Source organism: Argopecten irradians, chromosome 10 (genome assembly GCF_041381155.1).
Source record: "Argopecten irradians isolate NY chromosome 10, Ai_NY, whole genome shotgun sequence".
Classification (NCBI taxonomy): Eukaryota; Metazoa; Mollusca; class Bivalvia; order Pectinida; family Pectinidae; genus Argopecten; species Argopecten irradians.
In genome coordinates, this window is record NC_091143.1 from 25,520,920 (window position 1) to 25,541,623 (window position 20,704).

Consider the following 20,704-nt stretch of genomic DNA (forward strand, 5'->3'; position numbering starts at 1 on the left):
TAAAAATACAAAGGAAAGTCGGCCATATCACGGTATGTTTTATTGCAAAATGATTTTATATCATATAATAACATCAAGCATAGATAAATGTACATTTAAATATTTAGATTGGAAGTATCTAAACAACAATTCTGTTGACTCCGGGTAAGACACCACCAATGAAGCTACAGTACTAGTATTGTATCATCGTAGTGACAGCATGATACCATAACGTACTATTCCGGATCAACGTACTTTAGTAGCTAGGCTACCCCTATGGAATTACAGTATAATATAAATATAAAGTTACTATTGTCATCAGGTTATCAAATCTTGCGTACATTAATTTTTCATCTACATTTGTTTACCATAACGTTTTGTTTTACAAATCCTACATGGTATTGATATACATCAATGTCATACTTTTTTATTTGTATACTACAGAGTTACCTGCCTTTACGGGTAGGTATTGATTGTGACGTCATCTGTTTGCAAGCGTAACGGCAAAGTTTTCATTGAAAACGACTTAAGTTTTACAAGACTTAGGATAAGGAGTAAAAATGTAATTCGATATTTCAATGTTCATAATCTTCGCTATGTGGTATTATATATACAAAACAAGGAATAAATAACAATGATTATAATGAATAGTACACAGTGCATTAAATAAATCTCTTTAAACTTGTATAAAGGTTTTTTTTTACTTTACTAATGCTTGTTGTCTTTGAACTCCTGCTAAAAATAAATTTGTGTACAATTATAAGTGTATATGTATCCTCCTGTCTCTGTATTGTTCATATTCTATTTTTACTCTACTTTATTTCTGAGGAAAATAAATCAATTAAATATTAAATACTTGTATATCTATACGTAGTGAGTTTATTTCCTGGTTTTAAGTATGTCGAATATAATGGGACTCATTCACGTACCACGTGATACCCGATAACGTTTGTGCGGGACTATTGTTTCTATTGGTGATGGAATGACGTCAAATGACGTTATCCCGGTTGTCAAAGAAAACTTGATAATTACTCGGATATGAAAAGTAAACTACAACGTAAAGAGAGTTTATTTTATTAACGTTGAATCACATTTAATTATCAAACAATATGCCAACTGTCAACTGTTAGTGTTACGATAGCGAAAGTACACTGATCTTTAACATCAAAATGAAACATTCAATATCAACTATCAACATGTAAACACTTGTTAACACATTCAAGCAATAGAAAACGCTGATTGATAATGAAAACATTATGGATTATTAAAACCTACCTGTTTTGTCAATTTAAATGACAATTTGTAATACCAACCCAAAATATAAATTACTTGCATCTGTTCACGAAATTAATTATTTCACGTTTATTTTCTTTTTTATACACTCCATATGTGGAACTAAAAAAGTAAGCGGGAATTAGGTATTTGCATATTACTGAGTTATCTGTCCTTGCGTGTAGATATTAATTACAACATCATCCGTTTGCAGAGTAAGGTCATACTTTCAGAGAAAACGACGTGAATTTCGCTTACAAGATAATTACGGCATCTCTGTATATACAAAAATGGAATAGTTAACGAGGATAAATATGTATCACGTAGACAGAAATATATGTGCTATTATCAGTAGCCCTTAACTAGACTTAGGATAAGGTGAAAAAATGTAATTCGATATTTCAATGTTCATAATCTTCGACCAAATGGTTATGGTTCTCAGAGTTTCTCACACTTTGAATTGACTTCATTACTGCCGAGGGGAAATACGCATTAAGTTTGTTATCCTATTTTATACGAACGTGAGTAGTTGTCAATAATTTTACGATCGCTATCAAGATTTAAATGAAATTTTAGTGAGCCGAGCAGTTTTTAGTAGTTTCATTGCTGAATTCGTGAATTATTTATATATAGAATATACATATATCCGCTTTCTGTGGTTAAAATATTGGTTTTACTATGAAATAAATATTTCAAAATGCCACCAAAGACCAATGTTTTTCACACCTACACCATTATCACTACAGGATGTGCGTCTCACACAGACGCTTGTTTATCACACTGACCAAACTTAATACTAAATCTAGTCTGTACATATTGCACCTGCAATAATCAAGATTTAAGACCTTTTTTTCAATTTTTTCATTGTTAATTTCATTAAAGATTGAAAATGATCGACAGAAAGACTTACCGTATTTCCTTTGGTTAGAGATTTGCATCAACGATGCCTTTTGCTTATTTTTCGTTTATAAATCAAATCAAAGTAATAAAGTATATCAACAATGATAGAAGAGTGTTCATCTCGGACACAAATGTAGGCACCAGATCTACAATATTCACCATCACCAGAGCCAACTTTTCGCGGTCCAAGTTAGTGTCTTTTGTACTTCCAAGTATGAATTGACATAGTCTTTCTTCTGGTCAGTGGTCAAGACGTCTAATACGTTAACCCTAACAAGACATTTGTAAAGTGACAGACATATGATTTCAATATATTGTTATATTGTCAGATTGCTATACATAGTTTACATATTACATATCATCATACTTTTCTCATCAGAAACTAATGCCTACAAAAGAAACATAAACTCTATTACACAGTACCATGTAACCAGACTCGTTCTCTCTCCACACATTGGGTTCATTGACATTTCACACAACAAAACGAAAAGCCATCATATGATTTTATTTAATTATATGTTACATTATCTACAGTTTATATAAATTCACCTCTTAACCTCGAGACAGCAAACATGATTTATTTATAAAACAATTAACCTTCAATATCAAGCATGGCTATAGAATCAACTCTCATACATACTTACTATTAGGTATCATCGCCTGTAAAATCTAGTGATGTTTTCCATGTCTAAAATCACTTTTCCTGGTGCAGTTGAACAAAACTACGTCGATCAAGTGTTGCTTTTGCTTGTCAAAAATCAAATTCGGTCAAATCTGGCAGTATCTTCATGGTATTACAATTTGGTGACGGAGATCGAATCAGAAAATTGTGGACTTTTTTCTAAAAAATACATTTATAGAATATTTTGCCAAAGTTTATGACCGAGCTGCACAACAATGTACGAAGCAAAAGTAATACCTAATGCAAACCAAATGCGTTTTTCATCACATCGGTTCTCTCTAACTGCACACAAAACGTGATTTACAGATGTGAAACCTATAACTAGTTGAAACAAGGGACCGATACCTTAAGAATACGAAAACATGACATTATAAACACGGCAGAAAGTACTCTTTACATGAATGTCCAATCTACTACTATGACAAATGAATATTTAGATTTTATTGACAATAGCAAAGTACATTGGCGACATGATAAGTGCCTTTACAGAAAACTACAAATTATATACAATGCATGTCGTGATAGAAAAAGTCGATGGAACGCGAGTATACTCATGCTTTAGTTACAAGATACAGCACATAATTTTGATACGTTCACACACTGTCTTTCTTCTTACAAGTTGTGCAGATTATTTCAGATAAATAAATTAGTGTGCAAATGTTTTTTTTTTTAATTTTGGAACAGTTCATAGGATTGTTTTGAAATTTGCTTTTCTTATCGAAAACGTATTCTTCTTTCTCTCAAAACATCAAAACCATCGCCATAGGATTAAGTTTTCTGACATCGAAACACGAAAGTAAATCATGATTCAAACATATTATAGCAAACATAACAAGATATAGCATAATAACCATGCTGTATGTTAGAGTAATGGCACATACCATTTGTACATAAAACTCGTGACTTAAGGATTCACTTCCTCGACAGAGTATGACGGAATGATGATGATTAAAGGATAAATTCTGTCGCATGATTGAATCACAATAATTACAAGCGTTGGTAGCAGATTATTTAACAAATGTTTTGTTCGCTAGTCTTTGTAGTCATGTTTGTCAACCTTGCCAGTGTTTCCGCCATTCACACGTTGTAGTCAAGTCTTCGATCGTCTCCTTAAGCTATAATCTACATATCTCGAGTCTTTTTAACAAAAGCTTTGACACTCTGGTCTGACGTTGATAAACGTTGACTTTTTGGAAGAAGTCGCTTCGAGAGCTTTTATTACACACAATATCACATTTTCTGGTCTATATTGACACTTCAACTGAATAAATTACCTTGTAATTCAGTCAGGCTTAAAAATCCTCCAGACAAAGACCTCGTTCTGTAGAAACGAGCCCCTTCATTAGCACTGCGGAACAATTGAGAAAATAAACGGCAACATTCCTCTTTACCTTTCAGTTGATACAAATATTTGTTTTTATATGATCGTTATTGTTACAATCGTATTCACATTATCATAAGTATATATATGTAGTTAAATATTTACTTGATCTTGGTAATGTATTTTTTTCAGTTTGTGGAAACAACACAGCAAGGTTATTATTTTTTTCTAACACGGAGGCCAGGTTACGAACCAGATTGTTTTCAAATTGATTTATGTGTTATATACTAATATGACATAGTGATTCTTTTATTTTCTGTTCAAGTACCCAGTGTTTATCAGAACTTTTCCGATTGACCACTTTTCCTCATTTAAGCTCATTTTCCTTTTCAATACAATTATGTTCGTCTGCCTTAAGTTAACGGTGAAATGAAAAATGTAATCCCCGTATAAATTCTCCAGTATATTCTACATTTTCCCCACAAGGGTATTACTTTCACACAGTCGTATAATGTCATTTTTTTAAAATGTCGATCAGCTCATGAACTCATTTTCAAACTTTCTATCAAAGATCAATGAAAAGTTAGAACGAGATCATCCTCATTTCTGATTTCCTTGTATATTTGGTCTGTGTCGTACATATTATATAGCTGTTGTAAGCTTCATCACTACTTCTACCTCCTTTTGAGTCTTCAATAATATATTAAAGCACAATTCATTTGTTGTTATTTTCATTTTCTATATTATAGAAAATGAAAGCATTCGAGTTTCGTTCTTCGAGTAATGCTCGAAATGAAGTGTTAAATGGTTGTCTTAACAAAGCGACAACCAATGGCACAAAATGGCATAAAGGAAGATAACTCTCGATGATATCCTGTATTAAAGAGGTGTGGCCAATAGTCTGGTGCTCATCAGTACAATTGTCACTAGTAAGCACGTTATCCACTTGGCTACGGTATACCGTGGTGGCGTTCCGTTTGCTGTTGATATAGGCGCACCTAATAATATAAAAGTTGATTGTAAACAACAAACATGATATATTGATAATGAATATTTCCTACGCAAGAGGTCGATTTAAAATGCTCTGAATGACATCGATAAAGAAATGACGTATCATTAATTTTTGTCTTAACTGTGCCGGAGGAATCTTGTGTAATGATTTTTTATGTGCATTTATTTAATTCAATAACCAACACAAACTTGATGTCTATCATATCTAATAATACGCGTAGCTTAAGTTTTTTTTTCTGAAATATAATTACAATTGCCATGGGAACTTATTTTATATTATAGTAGCCATTGCATTGTGATTGTCATGGAAACTGCTTTATGTATTATAGTAGCTCTTCTGAAGACATCACAATGTAATTACCATGGAAACTCTTTATATATTACAGTAGCCTTACTTAAAAAATTACAATGTACAATACTTTGATTACCACGGAAACTCTTTATATATCATAGAAGCCTTATTGAAAACATTACAATGTAATTACCATGGAAACTCTTTATATATTACAGTAGCCTTACTTAAAAAATTACAATGTACAATACTTTGATTACCACGGAATCCTTTTACATATCATAGTAGCCTTACTGAAAACATTACAATTTGATTGCCATGGAAACTCTTAATATATTATAGTAGCCTTACTGAAAACATCACAATGTCATTACCACGGAAACTCTTTATATATCATAGTAGCCTTACTGAAAACATTACAATTTGATTGCCATGGAAACACTTTATATGTTATGGTAGCCTTACTGAAAACATTACAATGTAATTGCCATGGAAACTCTTAATATATTATAGTAGCCTTACTGAAAACATTACAATGTCATTACCACGGAAACTCTTTATATATCATAGTAGCCTTACTAAAACATTACAATGTGATTGCCATGGAAACTGCTTTATATATTATAGTAGCCTTACTGAAAACATTATTTCCACTGAGGAGCCTACCCCCGGGATCGACTGTATGAGGAGTTCGTGAAGGCGGGAAAATAGATCTCCGGGTAGTCGGGGTGGCGATCTCCCGGGGCCGGGACGGCGGATGGCGAGGGTACTCTGAAAAGTTTTCATAAAAAAATCAATATTGGTTTCAAAAGATTGTGTTCATGATGTTTGAAAAGATGCGCCGTTACAACTATATTAATAAATGGCAACTCTCATTGCAATGCGAAAATAATAAGCACATTTTAAGTGAATAAAAAAGAGTTTTCGGTCGTCATGAATGCATTTGTATGCTTTACCGAGCTCGGCTTATTCAGAGAAAAGAATGCTTGAACTTTGATTTAAAAAAGGAAATCTATTTTAATTCTGTGTCTGTGGCAAGTCTATATTTTTTTTGCACGTTGAAATCGCTGATTACATTTTGTACGTTATATGCAACATATTTATACTTGAATACAAAGTATTTAAGTTATATCAAATACTTTGTTTATAATTTACATCATTTTTCGAAAAAAAGTTGACGTTAACTTGCCATATAGTATCATTTGCTCCACATCCTCCCCGTACGCATTTGAAGCGTAACAGCTATAGATCCCATAGTCTTCCGGTTGTATGTTAATGATATGAAGGTTAAGGGTCACTGTATGAGGACCCTCGCTATAACCTTCCGTTCGGAACTTCCCAGACCTGTTCTTCAATTCTTTACCATTCCGAAGCCATACACTCGTTGTCATTGGCGACGCACTGATGATGCATTCAAGAATTGTTTCCTTTCCCAAAAACTGTCCGATCCGATTAACACGTAACATAACTTCCGGCGGAACTGCAAAAGAAGGGTATACTTGTAGGCCTAGTAATTGTTGACCATTTCTGGTTTATGATATATGAATATATCACATATTATATTGCATGCATATTATCAAAACTTGGTGTTATAGAATGATTTTACTTTAGATACTTCAACGTAGGAAAATGAAGTTGTCAGAAGTTTCTTATTCTGAAACATGCCATTGTTAAACAAGATACTGACATAAACAAAATAAATCAACTTAATATCAGCATTTTACTTTTAATGCATCAGCCTAATCGATGTAGTTACAATATAGTGTACAAAGATAACAAAGATCGCAATGAATAATCACATTAAATGTTACCAACTTAATCGGAGCTTTTCGAGACTGAACTATACCCATCATACGAAGAATGATGTCGAGATTGTGGAATCAACACACGTGGATGAAATTTTAGAAGTAGGTAAAAAGAGGTCCCAAATATATCCTACTTATCTATCAACCCCATCGACACTGACTGAAAAGCTTCATGTCCATGATGGAGGGAGAAACAAATGCCTTTCTTTGATTTTCTCTTTAAACGCAATTTCCTTCCATCGCATGCCTTTACATTATGAATTTCAGATTTACCGGCTCGATTGAGACAATATTAATTGCTACTTTAAAAATCTGGGAGTACATTTTCGTCTTGTCTCTAATGGAATTGAGTTCTCTAATGTTTTCCTAGCAGATAGTGACGTAATATTGAACGGGGTCGGAGATCTTACGGACCCGACGACAGGGAACAATTTACACCTGGCTACATTCAATTTGATTTATTTCAATTTACATGGTACTATGCACAGAAAACACATATTTACAATATGATACAAATTACAGATAGCACGACTTTTTCATTTCTATTAATAATGCAATTTATCACCAATTTGTTGCGATATTGACATTATCTTTCAGAATGCCGACATGACAAACAAGGGTACATACAGACGACCACGACGTTGATCTCCCGGGATACAGAGTGTCCTACTTCATTGAATGCCACGCACTCGAATGTACCGTCACAGAACCGAGACACGTTGTGTATGATGAGGATCTCACCAGGTTCAACAATAGCTGTAACAATACGGGGATATAGTAATAATAATACACTAAAGTGGACAATACGTAAATTCATTATAACTACATTATATAAAATAAATATCAACAAATATTGGCAGAAGCTAGTAAGTCATCCTCAACATTCCAGATGTTACTGTCGTAATATCATCTATCTTAATATGTCATGGTATAATTGCAGGACATTGGAGGAGCAAAAGCTGACCTATTCATACATAGACATCATTTGAAGATTTGCGGAACACGCAAGGATGAAGTTGTGTATAGCGTACAGTCGTAATTCAGGACTTACATAGAACATGGTGACTATGTTATAGCAACAGGGTTAGAGAGATATTTTCTAAATGTAAACTTATTGTCCTGAGCGTACATCAATTACTACATCCTATATGGGATAACGTTTAAGAGTATGACGACATATACAGTTTTCCAGAATAAATTGCCAAGTCAGATATTAGCAAATATAATCATTTTGTTAATATGCATCACCCTACCGGGGTTACTGTACCTGTCCTCATATGCATCCCCGAACTATGTCATAGTAAACTGAAGGGTCAGTGTGTGACAACAGAATGGAACAAAGGTACACTGTATGGTTCTCAAAAGAAGCGTATGTAGATCTGTGATTGGTCATTGCGTTTTTCTTTGCTGATATGCCAACAGCATTACTTTGTCATAACGACAGTGATAGTAACCCCTGGGGTATTGAGGATGGCTTACACGCAGATAATAGCTAATTTATTACGTAAAAATGAAAATATAAAAAATAAGATTTATATAAATCTAAGATTTTAATATAAAATGTAAGATTTATATTAATCCAAGATTTCAATATAAAATATAAATTAATATAACGCCAACATTTAAATATAAAAAATAATATTGATATAACTCCTATTTCTTAATGCAAATACATAAGGAATTATATAACTCCTATCTCCAAATCCAAAAATAAATAAGAGTTCCATAACTCATATTCTAAATATAAACAAAAAAGAAGAGTTATATAACTCTAAGATCTAAATGTAAAGATGAGTTTTGTAATGTTAAGCTCTAGAAATTACTACAATACAATGATGACGACCAAATCATACAAAAACGCCAGCAAAAGTGTTTAGTATTCCAGGTATACATTTTAAAAAGTTAGTTGGAAATAGAACAAGAAAGTAAACAAATATTACATAATTTTTGTGGGTAGCTTTCATGAAATGGTGAAGATGTGTACATATTTTCACAATAATTAAGCTATATCTATATACACAACACACATTTTCGATTATATAGATATATATATACATAGATATATAGGTGTTTGTAATGAATATAGTGTATTGAGTACATCTACAGAAAACTTCCTGTATTTGACGCAGTCAATATCAAAATTACAGCCAATCGCCAGAGTCACGTGAACGTGAAAATAGTATGAATAATGACAAAAGGAACCCAACGTTTTCTCCAATTAAGACAAAAATAATGTACATTCAATAAAAAAAAGATGAAAGGGAATATTTTGGTTACTTGTTAATGTAGCAGGCACCGAGAAAAATACTTATAACGCAGAAAACTGACAAAACAAAACTTTATGACCTATTTTAATACTGCATAAAAGTACAATAGAACCAGATGTGCCAAGATAGTTAGCTATGTACGCCTGTTAAAATTTCTTATGACTCAGCAGATGATGACATTTTTGAGGTAATTGTATCCCAATGTGTTACGCTCCAGACATAACGCACTAAAATGATTTCGCTTATTATAATTCATGTGTGCTGTTTTGTAGCAAGTGTTGATAATGCTCACACACTCACGATGTTTTTTTTTTTAGATTCACACGGAAAAACTGTAACGTGTGGCCACAAAAGTAGCTGAACAAGTGTAACCTACCATTGTCTATAATAATATATATAATATATATTTTTATGTTGTTTCTTGTCAATCAGAAATGATATTTATACTTTGTATCTTTTTTAAAAATCATTTTCAATGTTGTTTTTTTTATCAAATATTGTTTTATTATTGAATTTATAAGTACTTGTATGTTGTTGTCCATTGCACATATGTGTTTTAAAACGGTTATATTGTAAACTTGGCGAAGTCTAAATATGTAACCATGAATAAATAATATAACTTGTTTTATCACATAACTGACCCGGCTAGCCATGTCACAATTATCTTAAGACACATGTGTAATAACACGATTGTGACGTCAGAGGCAGTTTTGACGTCATAATCTATATATGACGTTGCATGATTGTCACAGTAGACGGAAACGTCACATCCGAGCCGGAATTCTACTTTTTATATAGAGAAGAAATTATTTTTTTAACTTAAATTTCTATTATTGAAAATTATGTTATAGAATCTTACACTCGTGACTATGTGATAAGAAATTTATCAAAATCGTTAAATAATCTGATATATCACTCACCTAAAGGCTCGTTGCTATATCAAATTGTTGAACTCGTTTGATGAATTCCATATCACATAGCCACTCATGTAAGATCCTCTATACCATTAGTATCAATAAACATCCAATATCACAAAGGACAACATGACTTTACTGCGTGCTTACCGGTCGGGAATAATTACCATCTAATTACGTCAACATGTTCTCATCTCGTAAAATGTCACACATCAATGTGCTCACTTTATCCACTTAGTATTCATAGAAAGCTTAATGGAGAAACCGGATGTTATGGAAGTGTCAAAACAATTACAATCATGGCTGTGATTAATTACCGTTTATATATCTCTCTGAAATTGATGAAAATTTTAATGATTCTAAGCCTGAAATGAGACTTTCAAATAAAGTAGTTGTAATTTTATAAGCCTTGAATAAACTAGCTCTTCGTTGGCGGTGTAATTGAAGTGCGTCGAATACAGGAAGTCTTCCATGAACCTGTTTGAGGCCTACCGCTGCCTTTAAAGAACTTCCGGTCAGGCGAACAACTACCTTTCTTCTCGGCCGAGTCGTAGTACTGAGTCTGTTTGTACCAAAGTATGGTTGGGGGAGGGACACCTGTAGCGTTACATATCAACTCAACCGTATCGCCCTCACTGACCGTCATATCTCGACTTGACCATTCATCTATTATCTTTGTAGGAACTGGAATGTAGAAGTTATAATCAGCAAAATATATTTTCCATTTAAGCAAATAAACATTGTATTGAATTCTAGGGTTGCAAAACACCATTTGTACGTCCTGCAAGGTCAACAATATTAGAAGAAACATTTCGGCCAGTAATCTTGAACAAGACAAAACTAAAATCCAACCACATTTTTAATTCCAATATTGCATTGTGAAACGATATAATACAGATTATATAGCTAACACTGTGTCAATACTTAAAAATGAAGGTAAACACAAACGGCAATTAAAGGTGTAAAGAAAATGAAGAAATAACTTGGTGACTAATAGTTCCACGGTCAGTTCTTTTTTACTAAACAGATTTATCGAGTTTCATGATCACTTTCAATTGAGTCAACTATGATTGTTATGTTGGAATCCATTTGATTCATTTTAACAACATACCTTGTACCTCGAGAAACACGTGCTTTTCCTGAACAGGCTCTGTATTTATACTGCACGTGTATTCACCTTTATCTTCGTAAGCTACATTCCTTATATGGAGATTCCATTCCCGTACATCTTCTCGTTCTACACTGATGCGTATGTCATCAATGATACGCTGTTCGAGTCTGGACAACACGGTTTTCTCGGGGTTCATCCATACCACCTGAAAAGGAGAATTAGTTTAAGTTATCATCAATTTCCAGGGAAAACACCCAGTATAGCGATGTTATTATCCTGATATTGTCTGACTGTTCTGTCTCTTTATACTCTACCGTTACCCGGACAGCTGAACAATGTGCTTGGCTGAAATGAATGTAATTGCATTCATTTAAGCGGGTTTTATTTTCGTTATCATAACGTTGAACCAAGTAATAACCACGAGCTAGATCAATTGGTCATTAAGTTTCTTTTTAGTCGCGATGGATTATTACGCGGAAATTTTAGTCCAACAAAACGGAAGCTTTACAGTACCACCGCCATGCAAAAGTGGTGTGTAGTGATTACTCGCTTTTTTAATCATAGTCTCTATTTAACATTATCTTTCTGCCATGTTTTCTGCAATAACATAATTATATGCAAACATTTACACAATATTTCATCACTAAATTCATTATTTAAATAAAATGTATGCACAACAGACATTTTGCTAGCTTGAAGAATGAGATTAATAAAATAAAAGAATTATGAAATGATGCATCACATAATATCGCATTATGCTTTTAAGTTTCATTTATTTAAAATATTTTATGGGATTGTACCTCATGTCAAAATCATTACAATCATTCATCCATTCCTATCTTTATCGTAACGCATCAGCAGAACATTTATAGGGATTAAGTGCCATCGCTGGCAGTCGTTTCCTTATATCGCACAAATGACCAATATATGAGATGTGATTGAGCGTGCATTTAGCAGTGCCTCTCCCCAAAAAACATTATATAATTGTCTCGGATACAGTCACGTGGTCTCTAGTCCAGCATTAATGGACGGCGATCGCTAACGCATTAACTAATAATAATAAGACAACGGCTCTCTCAGCTCGAACATATTAGTACCGGATCATCAAGCCATTTCTCCCGGTATCTATTGATGCAATAAGTTATTTTGACAGATACTACATCCGTGATTGGTTGAGGCTATTGGGGTCAGCCTGATCGACGGTACACAAACAAATGTCCATTTGAAAGCTTTTTAACAAGGTCTGCTGGTGTCGGAATACGACAGCTTAAATAGATCACCCATCGGAATACTTCGTAAACGTGCGGACCTGTCCGGCAAGCTAACAAAAACAATAAAAATGGCAACTTCTGTATGATAACAGGAAAGAAACCGTACCCTTTTGATTATTTTAAACAAAATACATTCTTTGCCTTATTGTCAAATAATTGTGAAACACGTTATGTCAAATACATGCGAAAGTAAAATTAAGTATTTTAAAGCAATTCTGGAAGAAGTTATGTTAACGTTTGTAAGTTAATCACTCATGGAGGCCTGGGAAACTTACAACTGGGAATTGGACTAAAACTATTGACGATTGGTCAAGGTTTCGTGTCTGCATGTAAATGCGCATTCGTTGCAAACATTTACAACTGTCATTTCGGCCGCCGCATCAGACTGCCAAGTGCATTATTTACGGCAATATTAAGCCGAATTAGAAATAGTTTATTGATGAAATTCTTTACTGTTGTGGTTGTAAATCGGCCGATAAGAGGAATTCGTTATTAATGAATTGCCAGTAATGGACGCAAGCGTTTTATCATTATAGACAGATACAATGTCCGTTGTTTTTCTCTCCAAGTTTATCCATCTCAACAGAGCGCCAGAGATAATGCCGTTTTGGTAAGTCTTGCGTCTATAATTAAATATAGTCAGCACAGAAAGTTCGGGTGTCTGTTTTAGTGGTGTTCGATTAGGCGTGCGGATACAGGTTGATTTCAGATATCATCAGATACTGATGTGCTCTGCGTTCCAGGTCCATTACAGTAGAGTGATAAAACAATATTCAAAACTTATAAAAGTCAAAACCAAATGTGGTACTATTCGAGCTGACGACCCGACAAAAAGTCTATGTAAATCACTTAAAATGATAAGTATTGCACTGAAATAATGTAAATAAAACCACAAAGCAATCGGAAGTTCCTTTCATATTCATTGAAATTGAACATGACATTAACCAGCCGTCGATTTGCATACAACCAGCAGAGAACGCTCAGTATATCGTGACACCTAGATCTTATGTCAGAAAGCACACCTTGGAAGCAGCGTATAGGTTCTGCATCCATACTATCGGCAGACTGCCATATCTCAAAGGCCTATATAGACCCATCAATAAATTAGTTATGTACCTTGAAAGGAGAAGTTTGATTCCAAGTCGTTACTTATCAAGAACAATATAAAAATCATTTTGTGTGTTTTATTTGCTAGATTTTTTTTTTCAATTTGTTAATGGCACATTTTTTCATATATATGAATACTGGTTTAAGCAGATAACCTCACGAATGTAGATTAAAATATGTCTATACTTCGAAATCAAATTACATCAACTGTTGGCTTTATCAACAGAAATAATATTCAATAGAAAATGTATGAGTTTGGCTTTTAATATTCCACTCATAAAACTTCTATATTGCCGTCAGTCGTGCAGTAGACCAAATGTTTCATTATGTTTTGTAACCATCGTACTTTATGTGCAACATCATAAAAATTACGATTTTTTCAGAATTTTTTTAAAATACCTCCTAACTCCACTTTCTTCTCCCGGGACATAGGTTTGTATATAGCGCTAAATAGGAAAGGAACGCTGAACCTTCCTAAGTACATTGTACGTGGTTATGTCTAAGGGGTTGAATCATAAATCCTTGTTTATATACTCGCTGTTTAGTGGTATTTTCGTATTATGTTTTCAGTTTTATTTCATAAATAAATAATAATAATAAAAAACCACTCACAAGCCAATGTTAATGCAGATTACACTTGCACTTCTAAGTTTTGTATTGACGGATGAAACGCGGTAAATCTTTCAGCGCGGGTTATCTTGAATTTCTTTTACATAGAAAATGCCTAAATTTGCTTCCCGCGGGCTATCCCCCGGTGAGGGCCTTGCGCAGGAAATTATGTATGCTGATACATCACCAATGTCATTGTTAAGTCCATTAATACTACATTGTAAAATAATAACAAAAAAACTTCATAAAATATACAATAAAGGAAACATATCTCAATATGATTATATAAGAATAATGTTTTAAACCATATGTACACCCAAATATTGATTTCTAGCCGTTCCAATATCTCTTTTGAATTCACAACATGACTTGTTGGAACCCATGTCTATTTTACAGATGTAAGGGTTATCTTCCTTCTTACAATATTCGGAGATTTGAGTCAATGTCAAACTGTTAGAATATTGGAAAAATTTATAAATAAAACAAAAAATAAAAAAATTATAATAATAAAAAAAGTACTGTGAAAAAAGAAGAAATTCTCCTTCATTCGGTTATTTGATTTACGAATGAACAGAATCTACCATGTAAATTATATCAGAATATGTGTTTGACAATGTATATGATGTAAGATGCTGAATAAGGCATCATACGAACATCATTTGATCCTTTTGACTATAACATCAATGTCAATAAAATTTGTTGAAATGAAATACGAACAGAGTAGGCACCTAGACATGTAAAATATTAGAAAAATAACACCAAGATGCAATGATGAAAAAATACAGTTTGAATATGTTTATACATAAAGTATTAAAACATTACGTTTGGTTTTTATAGGATGTTTTGAACTTCTTACACCAAGCTCTTACGATGATGATGCATCCGAACAGAATGCTAGTTGTAACGGGATAATATATTGTTTAAAGTAACATTTTTAGCTATTTCAGAAGCAGTATTTTCTATGAAAGCCTACCAAAGTTCGATAGTGTTAAGATGTCTTAATCCATGTTTATACGTATCTGGTGTGTATTTCAGAAGCCGTTTAAACCGGTTTTATTGCCTAAATTTCGTAAGCACCGGTAATTAAGGGAAAGTAATGGAGGTTTTAGTATTAATCTATATATAGGGTTTTCTTGTCACAATATGTGTGACCTGTGACATTTTTCACACAAAAATGGAAATATATGAGTACAGAGAATACGTTACTAAGTCATCGTATGCTCTTAAACTAAGATTGAAGTAAGCATTCGTTAAAGGTCGGTGACGAGAATCACTTAACGACTTCTTCATTCCTAGAAAAAATCGCTTCTTAGTTAGGACTAGTGTTTTAAACGTTATCTATTTACTGCCAAGTGGTAACATAACCAAAATGGTACTACTGATCGATGGCGAGTGCTGCTGAAATCTAGATTTGCATTGTTGATGTCGCTGTGACCTAATTTGCATGACGAGTGATCATGAGCTGTGACCTATATTTGCGTGACGTGTGAGTTGTGACCTATATTTGTATGATAAGCAGGTATTCCTTGTTTTTGTATTAGTTGTTAATGAGTATACGTATTGATAATAGTTGTTATTGCGCCGGCTTTGTTACTTTGCCCCAACATGTTCTCTAAAGAAAGGTTTTTTTTGCATAGTCTGAAGAAATTGAAGAGTATTATAGAAGAATGCCCCTCCGGGTTTTACCTATTACGTTATCTAAGCAAGATAATTGAGACTAATGATGATATATAAGCAAACGACAATCTAAATGGTGCATTGGATAAAGTAATTGGAACACCTTTTGTACAGTGTATATATACATATATATATTTGGCGCCGTGACAACTTCACAAAATAATTTGCAGGTAAATTAACGATGAATGAAAGTGTTACAACTCAGGAATTACTGAGAAATTACGTTGATTTATCCTGTGTTCTAATAACTCAACAGTGTTAATTTTGCTCCCATTTATACGATCGATCTGTGAAACAGACCTCCGAAAGCTGCAGTCGTCGACAGCTAAATCACATCGACAGTGTTATCATTGTCTACCAAACCCACAAATAAAGTCTAGTTAACATTGTCTACCTTGAATACCTAAAACATTAATAAAGTCTAGTTAACTTTGTCTACCTAAAGCATTAATAAAGTTTATTTAACATTGTCTACCTAGAGCATTAATAAAGTCTAGTTAACATTGTATACCTAACTCACTATAATAAAGTTTAGTTAACATTGTTTACCTAAAGCATTAATAAAGTTTATTTAACATTGTCTACCTAGAGCATTAATAAAGTCTAGTTAACATTGTATACCTAACTCACTATAATAAAGTTTAGTTAACATTGTCTACCTAAAACATTAATAAAGTCTCTAGTTGACATTGTCTACCTAAAACATAAATAAAGTCTAGTTAACATTGTATACCTAACATAAAGTCTCACTATAAATAAAGTTTAGTTAACATTGTATACCTAACTCACTAATAAAGTCTAGTTAACATTGTCTACCTTGAATACTAAAACATTAATAAAGTCTAGTTAACATTGTCTACCTAAAACATTAATAAAGTCTAGTTAACATTGTCTACCTAAAACATTAATAAAGTCTAGTTAACATTGTCTACCTAAAACATTAATAAAGTCTAGTTAACATTGTCTACCAATCACAGTAATAAAGTCTAGTTAACATTGTCTACCAATCACACTAATAAAGTCTAGTTAACATTGTCTACCAATCACACTAATAAAGTCTGGTTAACATTGTCTACCTAAAACATTAATAAAGTCTATTACTTACACACTATAATAACATCTTATTAACATTGTCTACCAAAAACATTAATTAAATCTTGTTAACATTGTCTACCTATCACACTAATAGAGTGTAGTTAATATTCTGTACCTAAAACATTCAAAAAGTCTAGTTAACATTGTCTACCAATCACACTAATAAAAGTCTAGTTAACATTGTCTACCTAAAACAATAATTATGTGTACATTTGTAGTTAACATTGTCTACTTAATACACTAATTAAGTCTAGTTAATATAGTTATATTAACAAGTTCAATTCGATTTCATACCCAGGGTTTTGCGCTGTTCTCGACGACATGCGGCGATTCGAAAATGCAGCGACATTAATAGGTTCAGCAGTTTTTGAGTTGCCAACGTTTATATGCATGCATCTTACTGTAGTTCTTCTTCACTATTTTAATTAACGTCCTGTGCACTTTACATGAGCTTTCAGAGATTTGATACTGGTTTTTGATGGGGGTTTCGGTCAGTATTCATTAACATCATGCGAATGTCGAAGTCGTAATAACAAACGTGCTGAATGCTAAAACCCCTTAACAATGGTATGCTGTATCGGGATAGCGCTATGAAAAGGAAAATATCTCACTAATACAATTATACACCACACGAACATACCACAGTCTCCCAAAACATAAAGCCGTTCACACACTACATACACGGATGCCGTCCTCAAATTATCCTGGTCGATAATATGACATTTAACAAAAACGATCTAAGTTATGGTCGTAATCAAAGTCTTGCGTATAATATCATGTATACTATCAATGTTAAAACCCAGTAAACGTGACATTATAATAAAACCAGTATCTAAATTGTCTAAAATATAGTTATAAGGACTATAGATATTAATATAGACAAACAGAAATAACCAAAATATATAAATACGCCATTACCTTCAGCAAAATCAAATGATCTAACATCGTCGATAAGTCTCATCTTCCAGTGAAATTTACGTGATATTTGAAAGTGATTTTTGAGACGTCACAAAAACTGGAAGGAGAGACTAATCGACGGTAAATCGTACTTTTTCCACGTCGATTTAGTATCGCAAAATCGAGTTATTGATAGTGAATGAACTCTTTATATATGCTTTAACTATTCGTGTCTTTTTATAAACATACTGAGAAAGCCTAAAACGCTATCAAACACTCGACATATGTTTGGGCGTCGCAGTGAACAGTTTTGTTGGTAGACTGCGAGAAATTGATTTTACTGTAAATTATCCAGTGTTTCCCAGAATCGTCCTGGGCATTACTTGTTTTTTTGGATGAAACATATCTCACTCTTAAATAACAATAGTATTGTCACATTTTGCATGAATGAATTCACTACTTAATGTTCATCTCCAAACATCAAAGAAAGGTCAAATGTCAAATTAATCGGCGTCGAAACAAGAAATCGACATCCATCGCACGGTGTCATTGAAACACGAACCTGTTTACGATTTATTTGCCAAAAATCGTTCCGCTCTGAAATTACTTACGTTAGTAATCCCAGTACTTGGCGTGTTATCGAATTAGACGCTGTAATGACATAGATGTAACATCAAAGCGAATTTTAAGGCTTATTTCACTAAGTGATTGATATAGGTATATGTTTCATGATTTGTGATAGGAATTAAAACGATGGAGAGCACCATATCTTATCCTTGTTAATGTATAAATATATTATTGCTGGAGTCTTTATGAAGGTGTTTTAAGCATCGGGTCACAACGAACAAATTATGTAGTTAAAGCAAACTCTCATTTTCACCTTCTGTAATATTTCTCTTTTAAATATATCATAATCCAGAGATGACAATTAAAACGAACATATTTCATTAAGCCGTGTAAATACGTGATATTAATATGTGATCTACTTCTTGGAATGAAACTATTATTGCATTAATGAAATTAAATAAAATAGAGAATAATGATGTCATCATCAATAAACATTACCTGATTCAGAAGTCAAGAAAAAATATAGCAGAAACCTAGATTCATTAAGAGGGATTTAATTTTGTACATCTGTGGTGTGTTTAACGATATTGGGTCATTGCAGCAGTAAGCTGTTTCCATTTCACATTTATGTTGCTATGTAATGGTACTACAATTTGATGATGTAACGTTAACGACACTGATGGGACATGCGACAAAGTATCGGTACATTTAACATTAGGTAAAGCATAGAAAGATTCGACCAAACTCGAGCCAGGATCTCCAAATGTCTAGTATCATCAATTATTCTTATATTAAGAAATTTCTTAAAATATGATTTATCAGCGTTACAAAAATTACGAAATACCCACTTTCATGAATATCTGTAGTATTTTCTAGGTAGAAATTAAAATAAAGGTTTTCCCTATTTTATAGTTATATGTGCCGTAACTGGGCGAAAATTTTGACATGCTACTTTTTTTTTGATAAATCATGGCTGTGGAATTCATTCAAATTGGTTCAGATGCCTTATAAACGTTAGTTACACAACACAGAAATTGTGTACTGTAAAATTGTTGGTTTTTATGCCTTATGTATGTTTAAAGGGAAACATACCTACACAAGTCACTTTACAATTACTAATGTAACTGTAAAAATGTGAAATGAACTTGTAGACCACAATCTGGCTTCACGGTATGACCGTATGTACTCATCTCACTTACTATATATAGGTAAATATAATGATTTTTGGCAGTACTGCCAAAAATAATTTTCAGTTCTTATTTGTACTTCTTGTATATTAAAACCTTTGCATTGAAAATACTGTATTTTTTTTAAAATGTAGGTAAATTTTGGTAATGATGACATATTAAAAGCTCTCCTTGATTCGTGAGCATGAAAAATACGGCACAAATAACTTGATGATACTGCTTTACTGAACTTCATTTGGAAAAATGACCCTGATCTAATTACTGTAAACCAAGTCAATTGCGGGAGAGATTTAATTTTGTGTATTTCGCGGGCGATAAATCGCGAAATTAAATTGCCGTTAAAATGTCGTTGAGCAAGAAAATGCGACACAAAGTAGCCGCGAAAATAAGTTGGCTTACAGTATGTTAAGTACATATAAAGACGAAATCAGGTGAAAGCTGTACCTTGTGAGCACCACGGTAGAAGACCTCACAAGGTAGTTTGACAGTCTTCCCGGCTGTCGTGGTAATGTTCACGGGGGAGGTGTCAAATACAGGATACAACGCCGTCTGTGTCGAGTGTTCAATGGCGGACAGAACTGTAAAATACAAAATAAGACATGGGATTAAATATATGGAAATGAGGAAAACTGTCAAAAACAATGTGTAAATAATCAAACACATACGATAACGGTACAGTTCCTACACTATAAGCGTATCTGAAAGATTACAATAACATTTTCATCTTTTATTTTTGTGTT

At 33.1% G+C, this 20,704-nt stretch overlaps 1 protein-coding gene across 1 annotated transcript in view; it reads right to left on the bottom strand.

The window, feature by feature from the left end:
• Window positions 1-6,608: 6,608 nt before the first annotated feature.
• LOC138332625 (opioid-binding protein/cell adhesion molecule homolog) overlaps window positions 6,609-20,704 on the bottom strand; it is an 88,461-nt gene continuing 74,365 nt past the window's right edge. The window contains exons 2-6 of the mRNA XM_069280627.1: window positions 20,409-20,542; window positions 11,555-11,759; window positions 10,975-11,127; window positions 7,890-8,018; window positions 6,609-6,937 (exon numbers count right to left, since the gene is read on the bottom strand). Of these exons, the coding sequence (XP_069136728.1) occupies window positions 6,609-6,937; window positions 7,890-8,018; window positions 10,975-11,127; window positions 11,555-11,759; window positions 20,409-20,542 (950 nt within the window). The remainder of the gene's footprint in view (window positions 6,938-7,889; window positions 8,019-10,974; window positions 11,128-11,554; window positions 11,760-20,408; window positions 20,543-20,704) is intronic.